This window comes from Mobula hypostoma, chromosome 20 (assembly GCF_963921235.1).
Source record: "Mobula hypostoma chromosome 20, sMobHyp1.1, whole genome shotgun sequence".
Lineage (NCBI taxonomy): Eukaryota > Metazoa > Chordata > Chondrichthyes > Myliobatiformes > Myliobatidae > Mobula > Mobula hypostoma.
The window spans coordinates 53,157,827-53,184,285 of NC_086116.1; the positions used below are offsets into that span (position 1 = coordinate 53,157,827).

General features: G+C 40.4%; 1 protein-coding gene across 2 annotated transcripts in view; it reads left to right on the forward strand.

The window, feature by feature from the left end:
• The window catches only part of LOC134359534 (src substrate cortactin-like), an 87,604-nt gene extending 77,931 nt beyond the window's left edge, over positions 1-9,673 (forward strand). For both annotated transcript variants that reach the window (XM_063072937.1, XM_063072938.1), the window contains exons 13-16: positions 34-231; positions 3,311-3,446; positions 4,083-4,151; positions 7,444-9,673. In XM_063072937.1, the coding sequence (XP_062929007.1) occupies positions 34-231; positions 3,311-3,446; positions 4,083-4,151; positions 7,444-7,580 (540 nt within the window). In that variant the 3' untranslated portion in view covers positions 7,581-9,673. The remainder of the gene's footprint in view (positions 1-33; positions 232-3,310; positions 3,447-4,082; positions 4,152-7,443) is intronic.
• Positions 9,674-26,459: the final 16,786 nt, after the last annotated feature.

Sequence of the window (26,459 nt, forward strand, 5' to 3'; positions counted from 1 at the left end):
TGTTGACCTGTGTTTTTTGACCTTCACCTACAGGAACGGATGGAGCAAGAGATTCCAGAACCTGAGAATGCTGAACAGATCCCACCGACTCCTCAGAGGCGGGGTCCGAAACCAGTGGAAAAGCCCGAGCCTGAGCCCGAGCCCGAGCCAGAGCCTGAGCCCGAGCCTGAGCTCGAGCCACAGCCCGAGCCACAGGAAGACCAAGTCTATGATAATCCTGATTCTTATGAGGTAATGAACTCTATGTGTCAGCTAAAATGAAGTACTGAGCAATGCATTGGAGAGCTTCAGGTGTCTTCTTCAAATAAAGCTTCTTCAGGAGAATGCTTGTTTGTGCACATTCTACACAAAACTTACTATCACTGAAGAAATTAAATTCTAAGCTGCACTAACTGGAGCTAACTTGCATTAATTAACTGGTGGGAACTTGTCCCTTTAGAACAGAGATGAGGAATAATTTCTTTAGCCAGAGGATGGTGAATCTGTGGAATCCATTGGTATATTTAAAGTGGAGATTAATAGGTTCTTAATTAGTAAGGGAGTCAAAGGTTATGGGGAGAAGGCAGGAGAATACAGTTGAGAGGGATAATAAGTTATAATAAATAATACGTTTATGGGTGGCACAGTAGTGTAGTGTTAGCACAACGCTTTACAGTACAGCCCTCCTGGGTTCAATTCCCATCACTGCCTGTAAGGACCGCGTTGGTTTCCTCCCACATTCTAAAGTACCGGTTGGTAGGTTAATTGGTCATTGTAAATTGTCCTGTGATTAAGCTAGGCTTAAATCAGGGGATTGCTGGGTGAGCTTGTCTGGAAGCGGTGGAAGGGCCTATTCTATGCTGTATCTTAATAAAATTTAAAAAAAATAAAATAAATCTTCCATGATGAAATGGTGGAGCAGATTCGATTGGCCAAATGGCCTAATTTTGCTCCTAGGTCTTATGGTCCTGTGTCTAAATAATCATATATAACCATATAACAATTACAGCACGGAAACAGGCCATCTCGGCCCTTCTAGTCCGTGCCGAACTCTTATTCTCACCTAGTCCCACCGACCTGCACTCAGCCCATAACCCTCCATTCCTTTCCTGTCGATATACCTATCCAATTTTTCTTTAAATGATAATATCGAACCTGCTTCTACCACTTCTACTGGAAGCTTGTTCCACACAGCCACCACTCTCTGAGTAAAGAAGTTCCCCCTCATTTTAGCCCTAAACTTTTGCCCTTTAACTCTCAACTCATGTCCTCTTGTTTGAATCTCCCCTACTCTCAATGGAAAAAGCCCATCCACATCAACTCTATCTATCCCCCTCATAATTTTAAATACCTCTATCAAGTGCCCCTCAACCTTCTACGCTCCAAACAATAAAGACCTAACTTGTTCAACCTTTCTCTGTAACTCAGGTGCTGAAACCCAGGTAACATTCTAGTAAATCTTCCCTGTACTCTCTCCATTTTGTTGACATCTTTCCTATAATTCGGTGAACAGAACTGTACACAATACTCCAAATTTGGCCTTACCAATGCCTTATACAATTTCAGCATTACATCCCAACTCCTATACTCAATGCTCTGATTTATAAAGGCCAGCATACCAAAAGCTTTCTTCACCACCCTATCCACATGAGATTCCACCTTCAGGGAACTATGCACCATTATTCCTAGATCCCTCTGTTCTACTGCATTCTTCAATGCCCTACCATTTACCATGTATGTCCTATTTTGATTAGTCCAACCAAGATGTAGCACCTCACACTTATCAGCATTAAACTCCATCTGCCATCTTTCAGCCCATTCTTCTAACTGGCCTAAATCTCTCTGCAAGCTTTGAAAACCTACTTCATTATCCACAACGCCACCTATCTGCATATTTACTAATCCGGACCTCTTCAGAAGCTGGTGGAATTATCAGCTCTAACTATGAAAATCGAGCATTATACCCACTCTGTTGTAGTACTGATGCATTTCAGCTCTGGCGTTCTTCAGGCCAGATGTTAAACTAAGACTCCATCAGCTCTGCTAGATGGACAAATAGAGAAGAGGAATTTTATTGTGACATTTACAAAAGTAGTACATTCTATTTGCACTTAATAGTCAATTAGGTATCTTTGAGGTGTATTCATCATGTTTCTAGTTAAGGCCTTGATATTGATATTGGTTTATTATTGACATATTTTCCAAGATACCGTGAAAAACTAGTCTTGCATACTGTTTATATAGATCAAATTAATACATGGTGCATTGAGCTAGAATAAGGTAAAACAATAACAATGCAGAATAATGTGTAAAAACATTTATTAAAGAGAAAATATATTTTGATCAATATTTTAGTGATTTGTTTCAGGGATAAATATTGATCAAATTGGTCGCCGAGGCTCTGGCAGAGTATGGCACATCATGATGATGACCCGAGTATTACACCATCTTGGAATCCCTGCCCAAAATGGTGAAGTGATAATTTCTTCTGTGTGCAGCTTAGTATCGATTAACTATTTTCCCTTGGTGGGAGCAGGGCTTATCATAGCTCAATGTCCAAATTCGGAATAAATTTATTACCAAAGTACACATGCGTTACCATATACTACGTTGAGATTCATTTTCTTGCAGTCATTTACAGGAATGAAAAGGAATACCACAGAATTTACAAAACAAAACATAAACTGACAAACAACCAATATGCCAAAGAAGACAAATTGTTAGATTAAAAAATAATACTGAGAATATGTTTTGTAAAGAGTCCTTGGAAGTTAGTATGATCAGTTTAGAATAGCAGTGATTGACGTTACCCATGCCAATTCAGGACCCTGATGGTTATTGGGTAATGAAGGTATAAATGGTCCTGAACCAGGTGGTGTGGGACCTAAGGCTTCTGTAGTTCCTGCTTGATTTGTAGTAGAGAGAAATGGACCTGACCAGGAGGTGGGGGGTGGGGGGTGGTTCTTCATGATGCTTTCTTGTGGCAGCGTTCCATATAAAAGTACTCAGTGATGGAAGGTTTTGGCTCTGATAAACAGAGCTGCATCCACCACTTTCTGTAGCCTTTCCATTCCTGGGCAGTGGCGTTTCCATACCAGGCCATGGATACAATCCGTTAGGTTTGTCTATAGAGGTCTGTCAAAGTTCTTAGCTCATACTGATAGAACTCACAAAATGTGTTATTCAGCAGAGGTCAGCCTGTGGGTTATTGCCCACTGGAGAGCCACTTGTAGCCCTTACCACCAGTATCTCTGACTGCAATGTTTAAACATTGAGACCAACTGACTGCATTGTTTAAACCTGCCTGCCCTCTGCTTTTTTTTTGTTACAGGAATCAGCAATGGATGACTATGAAAATATTCCTGAATTTGCTGGCCAGGCAGTTCCCAACAAGGATTTGGAAGATCAAGGAGACTATGAACAGTTGTCACCAGTCTCTGAAATGAAAACAGAAACACCCAGTTCTGGTGAAATGATCCCTACAGCATTTTAAATGGGCCTATTTATTTTGAGTGATAATGTGCTACTTAGTTGGTTTTAAAAATGATGTTGCTGATGGACACTGGGGACGCTGGAGACCATTCAATTCTATAGATTATAATAACTGGTTCAGGTGAGAGATGGGAATGACTCGGGATATTTTTGGAAGGCAGCGGGTTTCAAGTAATGGTGGTTCAGTTGCGAAGATGTGAGTAAATATCTGGTGATTTGCTTGTGTTTCGGAGGGCTTTGCTACAACATTTCAGTCAGCTGGTTAAACAGCTAGGTAAGATGGTTGGACCACAGTAGGAGATTAAATAAGTGAGAAATAGAATGAATGACGTTGGGGAAAAAGTTGGAGGTGGAGATTTGGGGAGATTATTGAGGGGAAGATGGGTTGAGGGCTATCAGAGAGAAGGTGAGGATGGGAACATGGACAGAAGATGTAGTTGTGAATTTGGGGAGCAGGTATACATAGAAATCCAGGGCAAAGTTGATGTGGGGAAAAGGTAGAAAGGAATGTAGTTTGGTAAGAAGGCAGATAGAAGGGGTCAAAACGGACAAAAAGAGTTCTTGCTACTCAGTCTTTTCCTAAAAATCCTTGCTTTATGATTTGTCCATAGGTGCCGAGAATGTTTACGACATTGCCGATTCTGGTGTGACTGCAGTAGCTTTGTATGATTATCAAGGAGGTAGGTCAAGAATGAAAATTAAATGGAGTTGTTAGACAGCAAATTTGAACATTTTGCTTCTCTCAGGAATAATTCCCTGACAAAGAGTGAGAGTGGTAATCTGTTCCCTTTGGACTGATAATTACCACTTGACAGCTGGCTGCTTATAGGAGAACGTTGAATCAGCTTCCTTCAACCGATTCCACCACGTTATTATCTCACACTACTCCACGGCCTGCCTTTTCTCCACATTGCTGAATTCAAGAATCTAGCACTTAAATCAAGCGCATTTCATTTGATCCCCAAATCCAAAGCTTTGTGGGGCAAACATTCGAGATTCCCATTTTTATGTAGAAATCAGTTTTCTGACTTCATTTTTAAAAAGTTAAAGCCAAATGACTAATTATGCTTATCATTGTAGGAAGGGCTGCTACCACTCCACAACTATGTGGGTGAAACGATAAGATTCATGGGATCTGAGTGTCCTGATACATGATCTGTAAAAGGCTACAATCCAGTTACTGCAAGTAATTAGGAAAGCTAATAAATTGCTATTGTTTACTGCTGGAGGATTAAATGCAAAAGTAGGAAGGTACTGCTTCAGCTAGATAAGACACTGATAAGACTACCTCTGGAATACTTTGCGAGGTGTTGTTCTTAATTAAGAAAGGAAGCATTTTAGATTTAGATTTACTAAATAAATGGCATGACTGAGCTGTGTTTTTAACTGGGGTTGTATCCAATGAAGTTTAAAAGAGTGAGAGGAGATTTAGTTGAAATACTTAAGATCCTGAGGAATCTTGACGATATCGATTTGGGGAGGATGTTTCCTCTGTGGGAATATCTAAAACTAAGGGTCATTGTTTAAAAAAACAAGTGGTCATTCGGTTAAGACAGAAATGAGACTTTTTTTTCTCTCAGACTTTAATGAGTCTGGAACTCCTTCTCAAAAAACAGTGGAGACAGTCTTTGAATAATTTTAAGGCAGAGGTTGGATGGATTATTCATCAACAATGGAGTGGAAACAGGGGTTCCCAACCTGGGGTTCGCGGACCCCTTGCTTAATGGAATTGGTCCATGGCATAAAAAAGGTTGGGAACCTCTGGAGTGAAAGGTTATCGTATAAAGACAGCACATCCAGCCTGTGCTGCCATTTTATATCATTACTGAACTGATGACAACCTGACCTTGTTATTCCCGTGTGAAAGATAGTATGGGTTTAATTGGCTAAATTTGAACTACCTGCATTCCAATTTATCATTCCGAACCCCTCAAATTCTACTAATTTTCAGTCTTATAAATTAAGAGTATAGAAAACAAGATTTTGCAACCCACCTTCCTTTTCAAGAAGACTCAGTCATCCCCAACAGCTACTGTTCAACTAAAAATTTGTTCCTCTTATTCGTAATGCAATCCTTTTGCACGACCAATATTTCATTACTCTTCTGATTAGATTTAGTGATTTGAATGCATGAATACCTATATCCCTCTGTTTCTTCTCACTTTCTAGCTTTTAGTACATGAGAAAATATTTCAGTTTCAACATTTTTTTAAAAATTCTGAGTATAGCCTCACAATCTGAATTAAATTTACCTTGGTGTTTCTTGTCAGTTAATATGCCTGTGGTTCCTTGTGATTTAAATATATAACTAACTATCTTATCAATGTCCATGATAAATATGGTGAAAGACTGAGTCCATGATACAGAATCAGAATCAGGTTTAATATCACTGGCGTATCTTGTGAAATTTGTTGTTTTGAAATACATAATAATAAAAACTATAAATTACAATAAGAAATATACATAAAAAGAAATTTACGTTACATAAGTAGTGCAAAAAGAGAAGGGAAAAAAAAGAAAAAAGTTAGTGAGGTAGTATCCATTCATAACTCTGAGAGCAGAGGGGAAGAAGTTACTTCTGAAATGTTGAACGTGAGAAAAGAGCACGTCCTGGGTGAAGTGCGTCCTTAATAATGGATGTCGCCTTTTTGACCATTAAGCACAAATAGGATGTGTTGCTATTGTAAATGCCACCATATAAATTCTGAGTCTTGATGAAGAGTCTGAGCCTGAAACGTCAACTGTACTCTTTTCCATAGATGCTGCCTAGACTGCTGAGTTATGTGTGTTGCTTGGATTTCCAGAGTGGGAATAATGCTTGACTTTCATCCATCTCTGCTCATCACTTGACTGAACACTGCTGACTGCAGAATTTCATTCCTTCACAGTTGTTCATCCACAACATAGTTCCTATGTCTCCATTACACTTCTAGTCAATGTTCTTCCTGTTAAGCAGTTCCACAAAATCAAGGATGACTAACTTCCATTCAATTTTGTGGGTTCCAAGGACAATGTGGAAATTGAGGACAACAAGGACAGATGGAACGGGAGATGTCTGATGGGGCAGGCAGATAGTTTATCAGGTGATATGTTCCTCTGGCCACTCTTGTAGGGTTTCTCTGCTCCCTTTGAATATCCTTGAGGTTTTCAATACCATTCTTTGTCACTTAGAGTAGTCAAGGACCTCAGGTTCCCAGGAGTCAATACAGAACTTGTACTTCTTCAAAGCAGGTTTGAACAGAATCTTTGAATCTTTCTCTCTATCTACCTATTAATCTCGTTTCTGTCTGTTTCTGGAGCCTGGTGTCAGGCATGTAAATGACATTGCCTGTCCAACAGGGCTAATTGAAAATTAGCTATTGCAATTACCTGTTGATATACATCTAGTCCTATTGCAGCACTCCACCTTAGACCTTGCTTTTGGGGACCCCTTCAAAAGCGGACCTCTTCAGAAGCTGGTAGAATTATCAGCTCTAACCATGAAAATTGAGCATTATACCCACTCTGTTGCAGTACTGATGCATTTCAGCTCTGGCGTTCTTCAGGCCAGATGTTAACCTAAGACTCCATCAGCTCTGCTAGATGGACAAATAGAGAAGAGGAATTTTATTGTGACATTTACAAAAACAGTACATTCAATTTGCATTTACTTATCCCTGAAACAAATCACTAAAAGATCTAAAGCATGAACATGTTACTGTCTGTAGGATCTTACCGTGTGTGGTTCCCTACATTACAAGAGAGACTACATTTTAAAAGTGCTACATTGGTTTGGAGGTTCTTTTGTGATGTGATGTGGTATCATATTTAAGTATAAACTTTTAAAATAATTAAGAAGAAAATTGTTACCCAAAGCAGAAACAGTTGGTACTGAGAGCCCTGCTAATCACCCCAACCAATCCAACCCCCCAAAAAAGAATCTAGCTATTTGCAACTTTCTTATTGATCACTTTCTCTTTTTTAATGTTCCAGAAGGTGACGATGAAATCTCCTTTGATCCTGATGACATCATCACAAACATTGAGATGATTGATGAGGGCTGGTGGCAGGGTCAATGCCGTGGGAAAGTTGGCCTCTTTCCAGCCAATTATGTGCAACTGTCAAAGTGAACATTGACCAGCTCGATAGGATGCAAAATGTCAATGATCTCTTTGCCTCCACAGATGTTACTTGACCAAAGTTCCTCTAGCAGTTTCTTGTGTCTCCAACAGGAATTTAGATTACTCATTTTCTATTAATGTCAAACCATTGGTGTCTGAAGCAATTTGTTTTCATAACTATTTAGTGTTTGCCAAGCATACTTCCTTTCCTCCTACTGAAATCTGTATATTTTCATTGCCTTAACTGAAGCAGTTGCCATACTAACAAGGCAATTATTTCATTGGGAGTGTCTATTCAGCCGAATAGCCTATACTAGTACTGACCCATTAACCAGTCCTTCATAGTCTAATACCATTTCCTCAGATTTTTATTTAATTTTCTCCTTCACAAACCATGGAACAATGGACTCCTATATGGTTCAATCACCAGAATCTCAAGTTGGTGGGTACTGAAATGCATTTAACTAGGCATCTTGTGTCCTTTACTATGAGAACTGCTCCCTCCCATGGTTATCTTTCTCAATAGAAGACCATAAGACATACGAACAGAATTAGGCCACTCAGCCCCATAGACCTACCTTCTCGCGATATCCTTTGATGCCCTAACTGATCAGGAAATGATCAACTTGCGCCTTAAATACATGCATGGACTTGGCCACCACTGCAGTCAGTGGCAAAGCATTCCACAGATATATTACTCTTTGGCTAAAAGAATTCCTCCTTATCTCTGTTCTAAAGGGCCACCCCTCAATTTTGAAGCTGTGCCCTCTAGTTCTGGATTCCCCCACCATAGGAAACATCCACTCCACATCCACCCTATCCAGTCCTTTCAACATTCGGTATGTTTCAATGAGATCCCATCCACCCCCACCCCCCGCAGTCTTCTAAAGTCTAGTGAGTACAGGCCCAAAGATGCCAAATGCTCCTCTTATGTTAACACCTTTATTCCCGGAATCATCCTTGTGAATCTCCTCTGGATTCCTTCCAATGATAACACGTTCTTTCTTAGATATGGGACCCAAAACTGTTGATAATACTCTAAGTGTGGCCTGACTAGTTTCTTATAAAGGCTCGCATTACCTCCTTGCTTTTACATTCTATTTCCATTGAAATAAATGCCAACTTTGCATTTGCCACCTTTACTACAGACTCAACCTGTGAATTAGCCTTCTGGAAGTCTTGCACAAGGACTCCTAAGTCCTCCTGCACCACTGATGTTTGAACCTTCTCCCCATTTAGGAAATAGTCATACATTTCCCAACTCTGTATTCCATCTGCCACTTTTCTGTCCATTCTTCCAACTTGTCTAAACCCTGCTGCAATCGCATTGCTTCCTCAGCACAACCTACCCTCCACCTATCTTCGTATCATCCACAAACTTTGCCACAAAGCCATCAATTCCATTATCTAAATCATTGACAAATAATGTGAAAAGCATCGTTCTTCATACTGACCCCTGAGGAACACCGCTAGTCACTGGCAGCAAACCAGAAAAGACCCCATTTTATTCCCACTCGCTGCCTCCTGCCTGTCAGCCAATCCAGTATCTTTTCTATAATGCCATGGGATTTTATCTTGTTAAGCAACCTCATGTGTGGCACCTTATCAAACGCCTTCTGAAAATCCAACTAAATGATATCCACTGCCTCTCCTTTGTCCACCCTGTTTGTTACTTCCTCGAAGAACTCCAACAGATTTGTCAGGCAACATTTCCCTTTACAGAAACCTTGCCAAACCATGAGGAAAAATGTTCCTCATTCAAGTGCCTGGAGGATATACCTAATGATAAATTTATGTTGCATCTGTCCCCACCTTTGTGAACCCATCATCTCTGAAGCAAGATGGCATCAACTGTCACATTGAACCTGGGCATTTCTCAGCATGAATTGGAATTGGATTGTGACAGTGAGCCTCAGATCTTCAACCAGGGACCAATCATGACAATAACAACTGCACTCATGGATAGTCCTCATCTAGTGTTACTGAATTATTATATCTAACCTAACGCACGAGGAACATTTGCACTTTGCTGTCACCATCAACTTTGTTAGCTAAACTTAGCTGTCAGCTTCAAAGTATGTATTATTCCAATTAAAAAAATGTCAATGTTTTCAAGTTTTGTTTCATTCCTTGTTTTTTTTTCATGCCAGACTGTACGCTATTGATTCAAATAGGTCCAAATCCTTTCCATTTTATGATCTTATAGAGCCCCTGCACATTCCACTGTATCATGGACTCTACTCACCCAACAGTTATTCATAAAATAGCAGTAACACCAAAAAAACACGGTGCTCCATGGAAATATCAACAAAAATATTTGATACTAAACCACATAAACAGGTATGAAGGCAGCAGCACATTCGAAGGGATTTCAAACAGGGGTTTTGGACAAGATTTCCTGAGTTTAGACTTCCATGGGGTAATTAAATTGAGAGCACTTAAGAATTCAGGATTGAAGGAGTTAGCTAACTTGGGGAGGGAGGGGTGGATTCCTGGAGACCATTTAAAAAGGTGAGAATTCAAACCAATTGCTATCTTCTTGCACAGCCAATCCAGACTACCTTTCAACTTCTACTCATCTATATAACAAGGGAAAACAGCGATCATTTACATTTTGATAGGAGGAATATAAAACCTGAATTTTGTTTTAAATAATCAGAATCAGGTTAATTTCACTGACATATGAAATAAAAGTAGTTGTTTTGCAGCAGCAGTACAGTGCAATAATAATAATAAAGGCATCCGTTAGTCTTGCGAGACCATGGATCTGCGCCTGGAAAGTCTTCACTCTCCAGGGCGCAGGTCTGGGCAAGGTTGAATGGAAGACCAGCAGTTGCCCATGCTGCAAGTCTCCCCTCTCCACGACACCGACATTGTCCAAGGGCAGGGCATTAGGACCCATACAGCTTGGCACCAGTGTCGTTGCAGAGCAATGTGTGATTAAGTGCCTTTCTCAAGGACACAACACGCTGCCCCGGTTGGGGCTCAAACTCACGACCTTCAGGTTGCTAGTCCAATGCCTTAACCACTTGGCCACCATAAGTTACAAAATAAATAGTGCAAAGCGGAATAATAAGGTAGTATTCATGGGGGGTTCATGTGCCGTTCTGAATGTCAAGAGAGTGTTGAGTGTGGGCCTTCAGATTCCCTGTACCTCCTCCCCATTGCTAGTTCTGCAAACAGGAAGTGTCCTGGATAGTGATGATGCTGCCTTTTTGAGGCACCACCTTTTGACAAAGTGCTCAATGGCAGAGAGGATTGTGACCATGATGGAAGTGGCTGAACAAAGAAGACAGCGGTAAGAGGCTAAGGATTTCCAGCGAGAAGACATTTTATTTCTCGGAGTAGGAGAGAGGCCAGACTGCACAGGCGCGTGACGTCAGCCAGTTGAGCGCGAACAGTTTAAAAAGAAAACCGCCATATCCAGCGGGCAGCGTCGGAGCGGGCTGCGGAGTGAGAGGGTGCAGAGTGAAAGGGCTTTGGCTCAACGGGCTTCGGCGGAGACGAGAAGAGGCTTCCTGCGACCGTTGAGTCTCATAGTAATGGAGTAAGTTACAGTTTTTTGGTATTTGGTACAAACAGTAGCATTAGAGTTATGCATCTAGGATTAGTGTTGTGCTTGGAGTGCCAGATGTGGGGATCCTGGGAGACTCCCAGCCTCCCCAAGGATTACATCTGCACCAGGTGCACTGTGATGAGGCTTCTGAAGGACCATGTTAAGGTGCTGGAGGTGGAAATAGATGACCTTCGACTAATTAGGGAAAGTGAGGAGGTGATAGATACTACCTATAGAGAGGTAGTGGATAGCACCCCTGTGACAGTCCCCCTCAGAAATCAATATATCATTTTGGATTCTGTTGAAGAGGCAGACCTGGCAGAGGAGGACCACAGTGAACGAGACTCTAGCATTCTGCCTAGTGCCAAAATCAAGAGAGCAAGAAGAAATGCAGTAGTTATAGGAGACTCCATCGTAAGGGGGACGGACAAGAGATTCTGTGAGCTGGACAAGGATACTCGGATGGTGTGTTGCCTCCCTGGTGCCAAGGTACGGGATGTCTCAGATCAAGTCCAGAGTATTCTGAGGAGAGAGGGCAAGCAGCCGGAAGTCTTGGTACATGTTGGTACCAATGACATGGACAGAAAAAGAGAGGAGGTCCTGAAGAAAGATTACTGGGAGCTAGGAAGAAAATTGAAAAGCCGGACCTCCAGAGTAATAATATCAGGATTGCCGCCTGAGCTGCACGCTAATGATGATAAGAATAGCAAAACTAAGCGGATGAATGTGTGGCTAAGTAACTGGTGCAGGGGGCAGGGTTTCAAATTTCTTGAATCATTGGGATCTATTTTGGGGAAGGTATAACTTGTACAAAAAAGATGGATTACACCTGAACTCAAAAGGTACTAATATCCTAGCGGGATTGTTTAATATAGCTGTTAGGGAGGGTTTAAACTAAGTTGGCAAGGGGAAGGAAACCAAGGTGTTAGGATCAAGGAAGAGGAAAATAGAAATAAGTCAAAAATACTGTGCAGCAAAGACAGGCCGGTGAATATACAGGATAATTTGCTGTAAAATAGATATATAGCACAAGTGGCAACAGGTACCGATCTAAATGTACTGTACTTAAATGCACGCAGCATTAGAAATAAAGTGGATGACCTTGCTGCACAGCTGCAGGTTAAAAGGTATGAGATTGTGGCCATCACCGAGTCATGGCTAAATGATGGATGTGATTGGGAGCTGAATATCCCAGGATACACAGTGTACAGGAAGGATAGGAAGGTAGGTAAAGGGGGTGGCGTGGCCCTGATGGTAAGCAACGATATCAAATCAATAGAAAGAAGGGACATAGGATCAGAAGAGGTATAATCCTTATGGGTAGAATTAAGAAATGGCAAGGTTAAAAAGACACTAATAGCAGTTATATACAGGCCTCCAAACAGCAGTCGGGATGTGGACTACAAGTTGCAGCTGGAAACAGAAAAAGCGTGTCAGAAGGACAATGTCAAGATAATTATGGGAGATTTTAATATGAAAGTGGATTGGGAAAGTCAGGAAGGTAATGGATCTCAAGAGAGGGAGTTTGTAGAATGCCTACAGGATGGCTTTTTGGAGCAGCTTGTCCAGAATCCCACCAGGGGACCGGCTGTTTTGGACTGGGTGCTGTGTAACGAACCTGAGGTGATTAGGGAGCTGGAGGTAATGGAACCCCTTGGAAGTAGTGATCATAATATGATTGAGTTCGGTTTCAAATTTGAAAAGGAGAAGCTGGTATCAGGTGTATCGATATTTCAGTGGAACAGGGGAAATTACAGTGGTATGAGAGAGGAACTGGCCCAAGTCAATTGGAAAAGTAAACTAAATGGAGGGACGGCAGAGCAGAATTGGATGAAATTCCTACAAGAAATAAGGAAAATGCAGGAAAAATACATTCCAAGAAAAAAGAAAATCATGAATGGAAAAATGGCACAAATGTGGCTAACGAGAGAGGTTAAGGCAAAAATAAAAGCAAAAGAAACGGCGTACAAGGAAGCAAAAATTAGTGGGAAAAATGAGGACTGGAAGACCTTTAAAAACTTACAGAAAGAATCTAAGAAAGTCATTAGGAAAGAAAAGATGAATTATGAAAGGAAGTTGGCGATTAACATAAAAAAGGATACCAAGAGTTTTTTTAAATATATGAAGAGTAAAAGAGTGACAAGGGTAGATATGGGACCGATTGAAAATGATGCTGGAGTAATTATAATGGATAACAAAGAGATGGTGGAGGAACTGAATGAGTATTTTGCATCAATCTTCACAGTGGAAGACATGAGCAATATACCTGATAGCCAGAGGTATCAGGGAATAGAATTAGGTACAGTCAAGATAACTAGAGAGAAAGTGCTTGGGAAGCTACGTGGACTAAGAATAGGTAAGTCTCCCGGCCTGGATGAGGTGCACCCAAGGGTTCTGAAGGAGGTGGCTTTGGAGATTGTGGAAGCATTGGAAATGATCTTCCAGGAATCAATAGACTCTGGCATGGTTCCGGAGGACTGGAAGGTCGCAAATGTAGTTCCACTATTTAAGAAAGGAAGGAGACAGCAAAAAGAAAATTACAGACCTATTAGTCTGACATCGGTGGTTGGAAAGATACTGGAGTCAATCCTCAAGGACGAGGTTATGAAATACCTCGAGGTGCATGACAAGATAGGCCGAAGCCAGCATGGTTTCATGAAGGGAAGATCCTGCCTCACCAACTTACTGGAATTTTTTGAGGTAATCTCGAATAAGATTGACAAGGGAGAGGCTGTGGATGTGTGTATTTGGATTTTCAAAAGGCCTTTGATAAGGTGCCGCATATGAGGCTGCTTAATAAGATGAGAGCCCATGGAATTATAGGAAAGATATTGAAATGGGTGGAGCATTGGCTGATAGGCAGAAAGCAAAGGGTGGGAATAAAGGGATCCTATTCTGATTGGTTGCTGGTTACTAGTGGTGTTCCGCAGGGGTCGGTGTTGGGGCCGCTTCTTTTTACGATGTATATCGATGATTTGGATTATGGATTAAATGGTTTTGTGGCCAAGTTTGCGGATGACACCAAGATAGGTGGAGGAGCAGGAAATGTTGAAGAAACGGAAAGGTTGCAGAGAGACTTAGTCAGTTTAGGAGAGTGGGCAAAGAAATGGCAGATGAGATACAATGTTGACAAATGTACGGTTGTACATTTCGAAAGGAGAAATAATTGGGCAGATTATTATTTAGATGGGGAGAAAATTCAAAAATCGGAAGTGCAAAGGGACTTGGGGGTCCTCGTGCAGGGTACCCTAAAGGTTAACCACCAAGTTGGATTGGCGGTAAGGAAAGCGAATGCTATGTTGGCATTCATTTCAAGAGGAATAGTGTATAAGAGTAAGGAGGTGTTGATGAGGCTCTATGGGGCATTAGTGAGACCTCATTTGGAATACTGTGTGCAGTTTTGGGCCCCCTATCTTAGAAAGGATATACTGATGTTGGAGAGAGTTCAGAGAAGATTTACGAGGATGATTCCCGGAATGCAGGGGCTAACATATGAGGAGCGTCTGTCGGCTCTTGGATTATATTCATTATAGAAGAATGAGAGGGGATCTCATAGAAACGTTTCAAATGTTGAAAGGGTTGGACAGAGTAGATGTGGAAAGGTTGTTTCCCTTGGTGGGTGAGTCCAGGACAAGAGGCCATAGTCTTAGAATTAGAGGGTACCCAGTTAAAACAGAGATGAGGAGAAATTTTTTAGCCAGAGGGTCGTGGATTTGTGGAATTCGTTGCCACATATGGCTGTAGAGGCCCGATCATTGAGGGTGTTTAAGGAGGAGATTGATAGGTATCTAATTAGTCAGGGTATCAAGGGATATGGGGAAAAAGCCAGAAATTGGAACTAGATGGGTGAATAGTTTAGCTCATGGGGGAGCTGCGGAGCAGACTCGATGGGCTGAATGGCCTACTTCTGCTCCTTTGTCTTGTCTTGTGAAATGAGACAAGTGTTCCAGGGATATGTGCGTGGTGTTCTGCATAGGAACGTTCTAATGAGACAGGGAAAGGATGGTAGGGTACAGGAACCGTGGTGTACAAAGGCTGTTGAAAATCTAGTGAAGAAGTAAAGAAAAGCTTACAAAATGTTCAAAAAACTAGGTTACAATAGAGATCTATAAGATTATAAGGCTGGCAGGAAGGAGCTTAAGAATGAAATCAGGAGAGCCGGAAAGGGTAATGAGAAGGCCTTGGCAGACAGGATTAAGGAAAACCCCAAGGCATTCTACAGGTATGTGAAGAGCAAAAGGATAATATGTGAGAGAACAGGACCAATCAAGTGTGACAGTGGAAAAGTGTGTATGGAACCAGAAGAGATAGCAGAGATACTTACTGAAAACTTTGCTGCAGTATTCACTATGGAAAAGGATCTTGGCAATTATAGGGATGACTTACAGTGGACTGAAAAGCTTGAGCATATAGACATTAAGAAAGAGGATGTGCTGGAGCTTTAGGAAAGCATCAAGCTGAATAAGTCTCCAGGACCGGATGGGATGTACCCCAGGCTATTGTGGTAGGCAAGGGAGGAGATGGCTGAGCCTCTGGCAATTATCTTTGCATCATCAATGGAGATGGGGGGTTCTGGAGGATTGGGGGTTTGCAGATGTTATTCCCTTATTCAAGAAAGGGGTAGAGATAGCCCAGGAAATTATAGACCAGTGAGTCTTACTTCAGTGGTTGGTAAGTTGATGGAAAAGATCCTGAGAGGCAGGGTTTATGAACATTTGGAGAGGTATAATATGGTTAGGAATAGTCAGCATGGCTTTGTCAAGGGCAGGTCATGCCTTACAAGCCTGGTTGAATTTTTCTTTCTTTTTAAATCTTTTTATTAAGTAAGTATACAAAAAAGGTAAGCCATATAAACATTAATACAATGTTAAAGTATAATAAAATTCCAAAAGATAACAATACCAAAAAGAAAATACTACAAACAATGTAATTTAAGCATAAGAAACCAAGATAACATAATAGTATACTAAATTTTATATATATCAATGGAAAAAAAAGAAAAAAAACCCCCCCAAAAAAAAACCCACCGTGCAGCTAACTAAAAGCAAAGCAAAGCAATGGGCTAACTTGAAACCAAACAGAGTTAAACTTAAAATCACGTCCTCAATCCCGACCTCCATTATAACAGTGAAAAAAAAACAAGAAGGGTAAATATTACATTAAATGAAAATATCGAATAAAAGGTCCCCAAATCTGTTCAAATTTAAATGAAGAATCATAAAGGTTACTTCTAATTTTCTCCAAATTCAAACATAAAATCGTCTGAGAAAACCAAAAAAAGGTAGTTGGAGCATTAAGCTCTTTCCAATGTTGTAAAATACATCTTTTCGCCATTAAAGTAAGAAATGCAATCATTCTACGGGCTGAAGGGGAAAGATTACTAGAAATTTTAGGTAGTCCAAAGATAGCAGTAATAGGGTGAGGAGAGATATCTATATTTAATACCTTAGAAATAATATTGAAAATATCTCTCCAAAAAGTTTCCAAAGTAGGGCAAGACCAAAACATATGAGTTAAAGAGGCTATCTGCCCCGAACATCTATCACAGAAAGGATTAATATGCGAATAAAAACGCGCTAACTTATCTTTGGACATATGTGCTCTATGAACCACTTTAAATTGAATTAGGGAATGTTTAGCACAAATAGAGGAAGTATTAACTAATTGTAAAATCTGCCCCCAATCATCCACAGAAATGGTAAGCCCCAATTCCTGTTCCCAATCTACCCTAATCTTATCAAATGGAGCTTTCCTAAGTTTCATAATAATATTATAAATCATAGCCGATGCACCTTTCTGACATGGATTAAGGTTAATTATCGAATCTAAAATATATATAGGAGGAAGCATTGGAAAGGAAGAAAGTATAGTACTTAAGAAATTTCTAACTTGTAAATATCTAAAAAAATGTATTCTTGATAAGTTATATTTATTAGATAATTGTTCAAAAGACATAAGGGAACCATCTAAAAATAAATCCAAAAACTGTAAAATACCCTTAGTCTTCCAAGTTTGAAAAGCGCGATCCGTAAAAGAGGGAGGAAAAAATATGTTACCTAAAATAGGAATCGCTAACCCGAATTGATTAAGATCAAAAAATTTTCTGAATTGAAACCAAATGCGCAAAGCATATTTAACTATCGGGTTAGAGACCTGCTTAAGGCGTTTCGAATCAAAAGGAAGAGAGGAACCTAAAATAGAACCAAGTGTATAACCCTGAACAGATTGTAATTCCAATGCTACCCATTTAGGAATAGATAGTATGTCCCGGTCAAGTAACCAAAATTTCATATGTCGAATATTAATAGCCCAATAATAAAATCTAAAGTTAGGTAATGCTAAACCTCCATCTCTCTTAGCTTTCTGTAAATGTATTTTACCCAGTCTCGGATTCTTATTCTGCCAAATAAATGAAGAAATTTTAGAGTCATCTTTATCAAAAAAAGATTTAGGAACGAAAATTGGTAATGCCTGAAACACATATAAAAATTTTGGCAAAAAAAACATCTTAACTGCATTAATACGACCAATCAAAGTTAAATATAAGGGAAACCATTTAGATGAAAGTTGAGTAATATGGTCTATTAATGGTAAAAAGTTAGTCTTAAATAAATCTTTATGTTTACAAGTAATTTTAATCCCAAGATATGAAAAGTAATTATTAATCAATTTAAATGGAAATTTATAATATAAGGGAAGATGTTTATTAATCGGAAAAAGTTCACTCTTACTAAGATTTAATTTATAACCTGAGAAAAGACCAAATTGTGCTAATAACTCTAAAACAGCAGGAATGGATCTCTCAGGATTAGAAATATATAAAAGTAAATCATCAGCATAGAGTGATAATTTATGGGACTTTAATCCCCGAGTTATCCCAGTAATATTTGAAGATTCTCGAATAGCAATTGCAAGAGGTTCTAATGCAATATCAAATAATAGGGGACTAAGAGGACAGCCTTGTCGAGTACCACGAAAGAGAGGAAAAAAAGGTGAGTTTAAAGAGTTAGTACGAACCGAGGCTACAGGGGAGTGATATAACAGTTTAATCCAGGATATAAATTTCAAGCTAAAATTAAACATTTCAAGCACCTTAAATAAATAAGGCCATTCTACTCAATCAAAAGCTTTCTCGGCATCTAAAGAAATAACACACTCAGGAACATTTTGTGAGGGAGTATAAACGATATTTAACAATGTACGAATATTATAAAAAGAGTAACGACCTTTAATAAAACCCGTTTGGTCTTCCGAAATAATAGAAGGAAGTACTTTTTCTAGTCTATTTGCTAATAACTTAGAAAAAACTTTAGAATCAACATTTAATAAAGATATTGGTCTATAAGATGCACATTGAGCAGGGTCTTTATCCTTCTTTAGTATTAAAGAAATTGATGCTCTATTAAAAGATTCCGGAAGTTTACCAAGTTTCAAAGAAGCCTCAAAAACCTTATAGAGCCAAGGAATCAATAAAGAAGCAAAACATTTATAAAATTCAACGGTAAACCCATCAGGGCCAGGAGCTTTCCCCAGATTCATAGAAAAAATAACATTCTTAATCTCATCCATTGTAATGGAAGTATCTAATAAAGAAGACATATCCTGTGAAATCTGAGGGAAGTCTAACTTATCTAAAAAATCATTCATATATTTAGAATCTCGAGGAGACTCTGATTGATATAAAGAAGAATAAAAATCACAAAAGGTTTGATTAATCCCCACATGATCCAATATCAATCGATCATTTTGGTTATAAATCTGATTGATTTGAGATTTAACATAATTAGATTTCAATTGATTAGCCAGCAGCTTGCCAATTTTATCACTGTGAACATAAAAATCACTTCTTGTTTTCTTTAATTGGTTTACAATCGAGGACGAGAGTAGTAAACTGTGTTCCATTTGAAGTTCAGTTCTTTGTTTGTATAGCTCCTCAGAAGGAGCCATAACATATTTCTTATCAATTTCTTTAATCTTGTCCACAATTGCCATCTCCTCCTGCTTCTGTTTCTTCCTCAAAGCAACGGAATACGAAATAATCTGACCCCGAATATAGGCTTTAAAAGTGTCCCAAAGAGTGTTAACCGAAATATCTTCTGTATGGTTAATTGTAAAAAAAAGCTCAATCTGTTCATTCATAAAATTAACAAAGTCCGAGTCCTGAAGCAACAGCGAATTAAAACGCCATTGTCTATTGTTTGGTATATTGGCCATAATTTTAATAGAAAGCTTAAGTGGAGCATGATCCGAAATGGTTATAGAATCATAATCACATTTAATCACTGAAGGAATGAGACGAGAATCAATGAAAAAATAATCAATTCTTGAATAGGAATGATGAACATGTGAAAAGAAGGAAAAATCTTTTTCCTGAGGATGCAGAAAACGCCAAATGTCCGTCGACCCAGAATCAGAAAGGAAAAAATTAATCAAATTTGCAGATTTATTAGGTAAAGTCCGTAAAGGAGCCGAACGGTCCAAAGCTGGAGATAAACAGGTATTAAGATCTCCGCCCCAAATCAATGAAAACTCGTTCAAATTCGGAAGCTGATCAAACAATGATTTATAAAATTCCGGACAATCCATATTAGGAGCATAAACATTAACCAAAACTACTTTTTTATTAAATAGTAAACCACTAACCAATAAAAATCTACCATTCGGATCAGAGATAATATCCTGTTGTATAAAAGTAACTGAGGAATCTATAAAAATAGAGACGCCTCGAATCTTAGCATTGGAGTTCGAATGAAATTGTTGTCCCTTCCAGAATTTGAAAAAACGTAGTCTGTCCCCCCTCCGTACATGGGTCTCTTGTAAAAATAAAATTTGTGCTTTAAGTCTCCGGAACACTTTAAAAACTTTTTTCCTTTTAATAGGATGATTAAGACCATTAGTATTCCAGGAGACAAAATTAATAATAGACTCCATAAATCCTAAAGTCAACCCACAACAAGGAGGATTGACAATAGGCGCGACCCACAAACCCGGAGAGGAAACAGAACATACAAAAGATACCGGGGAAAAGGACGCAACCAGTACTTCAATAATGTATATAGCCCAAAGAGAAACAAACTAAAACGTGAAGCCCCTCCCACCACCCGCCACCCCAAGACCCCAAGGCAAAATCTAAAGCAGACCCGCCAGAAAGAAGCAAGCGCTAAAACTACCCCCATGACTTCCGGTATACGCTCCCTAAAAAAAAGGTATAAATATAAAAAGGATCAGCTAATTGTAAAACAGTAAAAAAATAAGTAAAAAAAAGTTAGCTCAATTAAAATACACACAGAACAGAACAAAAGCCGGAAAATATATATTAAAAAAAACCCACAATAAACCTCAAACTCATGAATAGAAACAGCAACAAAAAAAATAGGATTATTAACATAAAGTGATTATAAAAAGCAAAACAGAATAAAATTTAAAAAAACTACAAAATTTAAGGCCGCACAGGAAATACGTAAGATGACAAAAGGGAAGTAACCACCCAGAATCCCCTGGGAAAAGAAAGAAATGACGCAGTTAAAAAGAAAGTTTAGCAGCCATATTAAGAAATCAAAAGTAAACTTTTCTGCCCAAATAGGGCACAGAAAAGTTAAAACCAACCAATTCACAGCCTCCGATCAACGGAGATAATTTAAAAAAAGGCAATTAAGATGTTGAAGATGAAAGTTGATCCAGATAACTCTGGGCATCCGATGGAGAATCAAAAAAACGAAGGGCTCCATCTAACATGCGAATCCTTAGACGTGCAGGGTACAGCAGCGCTGGTCTTAAATCCATCTTATAGAATTCCGACATCACGGATCTGTAACGGACCCGTTGGTCCCAGATTGGTTTACTGAAATCTTCCACGAATCGGAACTTAAGATCCGAAAAATCAATGAAACCTTTAGATCGAGCGAATCGAAACAGTTTCTCCTTGTCTTGAAAATAATGAAAACGTAAAATAACATGCCTAGGTCTATCTGACCTAGACGAGTATGATGGGATTCTGTGAACACGATCCAGTAGCGGTGGTTGGTCAGGAAATACAGTAGGGAATGCATCTTTTAAAAGTTGAGAGAAATATTTCATGGGGTTATTGGCTTCAACAGCTTCCCTCATGCCAATCATTCGTAAATTCTGCCGTCGCATTCTAGATTCCAAGTCAGAGTTTTTAAAAGTCAAAAAGTCAAGTTTCTTCTTCATTACATTAATTGTTTCTTCGATTTTCCCCATCTTAAGCTCACTTTGTTGCGCGAATTTTTGAAGATCAGATATAGCCGACTGATGTTCCGCAATACATGTTTGCATCTTATCAATTAAATCGGCAATTTTCTGGAAATTAGTTGAGATTTCTGTATGAATCAGGTCTTTAACAGAGCCTGCAATTTCCGTACGAATCATCTCCCTAACAGAGGTTGAAATTTCCCTCTGAATTAACTCCGATATCGCTTTCAAAGTCACCGGTGATTCAGTCGGGTGGAGATCCGTAGCTTTCGGTTTAACTGGAGGTTTACCATCCTTGCCGTTTTTCCCGTTCTTAGACATAGCAGATCTAAGTATCATCCAATTGTCAGAGAATTCAGTTTAATTCAAAGTATTGTAAAAATTGATGCCTTAATGGTTAATTAAAGTATAGCTGACCATAGAGAAAAAAAACTCAGAGGTAATGGAGCGAGTCAAGAACGCGACTTCACTCCATGAGCGCTACCGGAAGTCTCGGTTGAATTTTTGAGGATGTGACTAAACACATTGATGAAGGTGGAGCCGAAGATGTAGAGTATATGGATTTCAGCAAGGCATTTGATAAGGTACCACATGCAAGGCTTATTGAGAAAGTAAGGAGACATGGGATCCTATGGGACCTTGCTTTGTGGATCGAGAATTAGCTTACTCGCAGAAGGCGAAGAGTGGTTGTAGATGGGTCATATTCTGCATGGAGGTCAAACACCAGTGGTGTGCCTCAGGGATCTGTTCTGGGACCCCTTCTCTTTGTGATTTTATGAATGACCTGGATGAGGAAGTGGAGGGATGGGTTAGTAAATTTGCTGATGACACAAAGGTTGGGGGTGTTATGAATAGTGTGGAGGGCTGTCAGATGTTACAGCAGGACATCAATAGGATGCAAAACTGGGCTGAGAAGTGGCAGATGGAGTTCAACACAGATAAGTGTGAGGTGGTTCATTTTGGTAGGTCAAATATGATAGCAGAATATAGTTTTACTGGTAAGGCTCTTGGCAGTGTGGAGGATCAGAGAGATTTTGGGTTCCGAGTCCATAGGATGCTCAAAACTGCTGCGGAGGTTGACTGTGTGGTTAGGAATGCATACAGTGCATTGGCCTTCATCAGCTGTGGGATTGAGTTTAAGAGCTGAGAGGTAAAGTTGCAGCTATATAGGACCCTGGTCAGACCCCACTTGGAGTATTCTGCTCAGTTCCGGTTGCCTCACTACAGGAAGGATGTGTAAACTATCATCGTCATGGCTATCCCTCGAGGTCGAGGATGATGGTCTACATTCTAAAAAAGTGGCCCACAGAGTGAAGACACCTTTGCATGTATTTATTTAATGTGTACCTGATGTTGCACTCCAATAAGCACACGATACTTCACAAATCAACTGACTGATTCCAATGGCATGGAAACCACGACAATTGGAGCTGATGGATTTGTTGCAGCCTTCATCCGCCGTCACAGCCGTTGACTTTTAGGTAACTTCATCCGCCTGTTCCACCGTTGAGGTGTTGGTTGGATTGTTCTTTGTCAGGGACCTCACCCTCTACCCTACCAGGAGCATAGCTCCAGACGGCATCGCTCTCGGGATCTCAGAGAAGTGTGGAAACTATAGAAAGGGTGCAAAGGAGTTTTACAAGGATGTTGCTTGGATTGGGGAGCATGCCTTGTGAGAATAGGTTGAGAGAACTCGGCGTTTTCTCCTTGGAGCGGCAGAGGATGAGATGTGACCCAATAGAGGTGTATTAGATGATGAGAGGCACTGACGGGACAGGTTGCACCTGAACTGAAAGGGGACTAGCATCCTTGTGGGAAGGTTTGCTAGTGCTGCTCCGGGGGGTTTAAACTAGATTTGCAGGGAGAGGGGAACCAGAGTGTTAGAGCAGATAGTGAGGTGGAGGAGGATAAAGGTCAAGCGAGAACTGCAAGTACAGTGCATGGAGTAAAGCCAGATCTAACATATAAAGAGGCTCTGATGAAAGAGAAACAGAATTAACGGTGTAAAAGTAGTAAGGTAGAAGGGCTAAAGTGCGTGTTCTTCAATGCAAGAAGCATCAGGAACAAAGGTGATGAACTGAGAGCTTAGATACATACATGGAATTGTGATGTAGTGGCCATTATAGAGAATTGGCTGGCACCAGGGCAGGAATGGATTCTCAATATTCCTGGATTTCAATGCTTTAAAAGGGATAGAGAGGGGGGAAAAGGGAGAAGGGGTGGCGTTACTGGTCAGGGATACTATTACAGCTACAGAAAGGATGGGTAATGTAGCAGGATCCTCTTTTGAGTCAGTATGCGTGGAAGTCAGGAACAGGAAGGGAGCAGTTACTCTATTAGGGGTATTCTATAGGCCCCCTGGTAGCAGCAGAGATACCAAGGAGCAGATTGGGAGGCAGATTTGGAAAGGTGCAAAAATAACAGGGTTGTTATCATGGGTGACTTTAACTTCCCTAATATAGATTGGCACCTGATTCGTTCTCATGGTTTAGACAGGGCAGAGTTTGTTAAGTGTGTCCAGGATGGATTCCTGTCACAGTATGTTGACAGGCTGACTGGGGGAATGCCATACTACATCTAGTATTAGGTAACGAACCAGGTCAGGTCACAGATCTCTCAGTGGGTGAGTATCTGGGGAACAGTGACCACCGCTCCCTGGCCTTTAACATTATCAAGGAAAACGATAGAATCAGAGAGAACAGGAAATTTTTTATTTGGGGAAGGGCAAATTATGAGGCTTTAAGACTAGAACTTACGGGTGTGAATTGGGTTGAAGTTTTTGCAGGGAAATGTACTATGGACATGTGGTCGATGTTTAGGGATCTCTTGCAGGATGTTAGGGTTAAATTTGTCCGGGTGAGGAAGATAAAGAATGGTAGGGTGAAGGAACCATGGGTGACAAGTGAGGTGGAGAATGTAGTCAGGTGGAAGAAGGCAGCATACATGAGGTTTAGGAAGTAAGGATCAGATGGGTCTATTGAGGAATATAGGGTAGCAAGAAAGGAGCTTAAGAAGAGGCTGAGGAAAGCAAGAAGGGGGCATGAGAAGGTCTTGGCGAGTAGGGTAAAGGAAAACTCCAAGGCATGCTTCAATTATGTGAAGAACAAAAGGATGACAGGAGTGAAGATACGACCAATTAGAAATAAAGGTGGGAAGATGTGCCTGGAGGCTGTGGAAGTGAGCAAGGTCCTCAATAAATACTTCTCTTCAGAATTCACCAATGAGAGGGAACTTGATGATGGTGAGGACAACATTAGTGAGGCTGATGTTCTAGAGCATGTTGATATTAAGGGAGAGGAGATGTTGGAGTTGTTAAAATATATTAGGATGGATAGCTCCCCAGGGCCTGACAGAATATTCCCCAGGCTGCTCCACAAGGCAAGGGAAGAGATTGCTGAGCCTCTGGCTAGGATCTTTATGTCCTCGTTGTCCACGGGAATGGTACCAGAGGATTGGAGGGAGGCAAATGTTGTCCCCTTGTTCAAAAAGGATAGTAGGGATAGTCTGAGTAATTATTGACCAGTGAGCCTTATGTCTGTGGTGGGAAAGCTGTTGGAAAAGATTCTTAGAGACAGGGTCTGTAGGCATTTAGAGAATCATGGTCTGATCAGGGACAGTCAGCATGGCTTTGTGAAGGGCAGATCGTGTCTAAAAAGCCTGATAGAGTTCTTTGAGGAGGTGACCAGGCATATAGATGAGGATAGTGCAGTGGATGTGATCTACATGGATTTTAGTAAGGCATTTGACAAGGTACCATACGGTAGGCTTATTCAGAAAGTCAGAAGGCATGGGATCCACGGAAGTTTGGCCAGGTGGATTCAGAATTGGCTTGCCTACAAAAAGCAGAGGGTTGTGGTGGAGGGAATACATTCAGATTGGAGGGTTGTGACTAGTGGTGTCCCACAAGGATCGGTTCTGAGACCTCTACTTTTTGTGATTTTTATTGACGACCTGGATGTGGGGGTAGAAGGGTGGGTTGGCAAGTTTGCAGACGACACAAAAGTTGGTGGTGTTGTGGATAGTGTAGAAAATTGTCGCAGATTGCAGAAAGACATTGGTAAGATGCAGAAGTGGGCTGAGAAGTGGAAGATGGAGTTCAACCTGGAGAAGTGTGAGGTGGTACACTTTGGAAGGACAAACTCCAAGGCTGAGTACAAAGTATATGGCAGGATACTTGGAAGTGTAGAGCAGAGGGATCTGGGGGTACATGTCCACAGATCCCTGAAAATTGCCTCACAGGTAGATAGGGTTGTTAAGAAAGCTTATGGAGTGTTAGCTTCCATAAGTCGAGGGATAGAGTTTAAGAATCGCAGGATAATGATGCAGCCCTATAGAACTCTGGTAAGGCCACACTTGGAGTATACTTTATACTTTATTGTCGCCAAACAATTGATAGTAGAATGTACAATCCTCACAGCGATATTTGATTCTGTGCTTCCCATTCCCTGGATTACAAATTGATAGTAAACATTAAAAATTTAAATTATAAATCATAAATAGAAAATAAAAAAATGTAAAGTAAGGTAGTGCAAAAAAACCAAGAGGCAGGTCCGGATATTTTGAGGGCACAGTCCAGATCCAGATCAGGATCCATTCAGCAGTCTTATCGCAGTTGGAAAGAAGCTGTTCCCAAATCTGGCTGTACAAGTCTTCAAGCTCCTAAGCCTTCTCCCAGAGGGAAGAGGGACGAAAAAATGTGTTGGCTGAGTGGGTCATGTCCTTGATTATCCTGGCAGCACTGCTCCGACAGTGTGCAGTGTAAAGTGAGTCCAAGGATGGAAAATTGGTTTGTGTGATGTGCTGCGCCATGTTCACGATCTTCTGCAGCTTCTTCCGGTCTTGGACAGGACAACTTCCATACCAGTACTGTGTCCAGTTCCGGTGGCGTCACTATAGGAAGGATGTGGAAGCATTGGAAAGGGTACAGATGAGATTTACCAGGATGCTGCCTGGTTTAGAGAGTATGGATTATGATCAGAGATTAAGGGAGCTAGGGATTTACTCTTTGGAGAGAAGGAGGATGAGAGGAGACATGATAGAGGTATACAAGATATTAAGAGGAATAGATAGAGTGGATAGCCAGTGCCTCTTCCCCAGGGCACCACTGCTCAATACAAGAG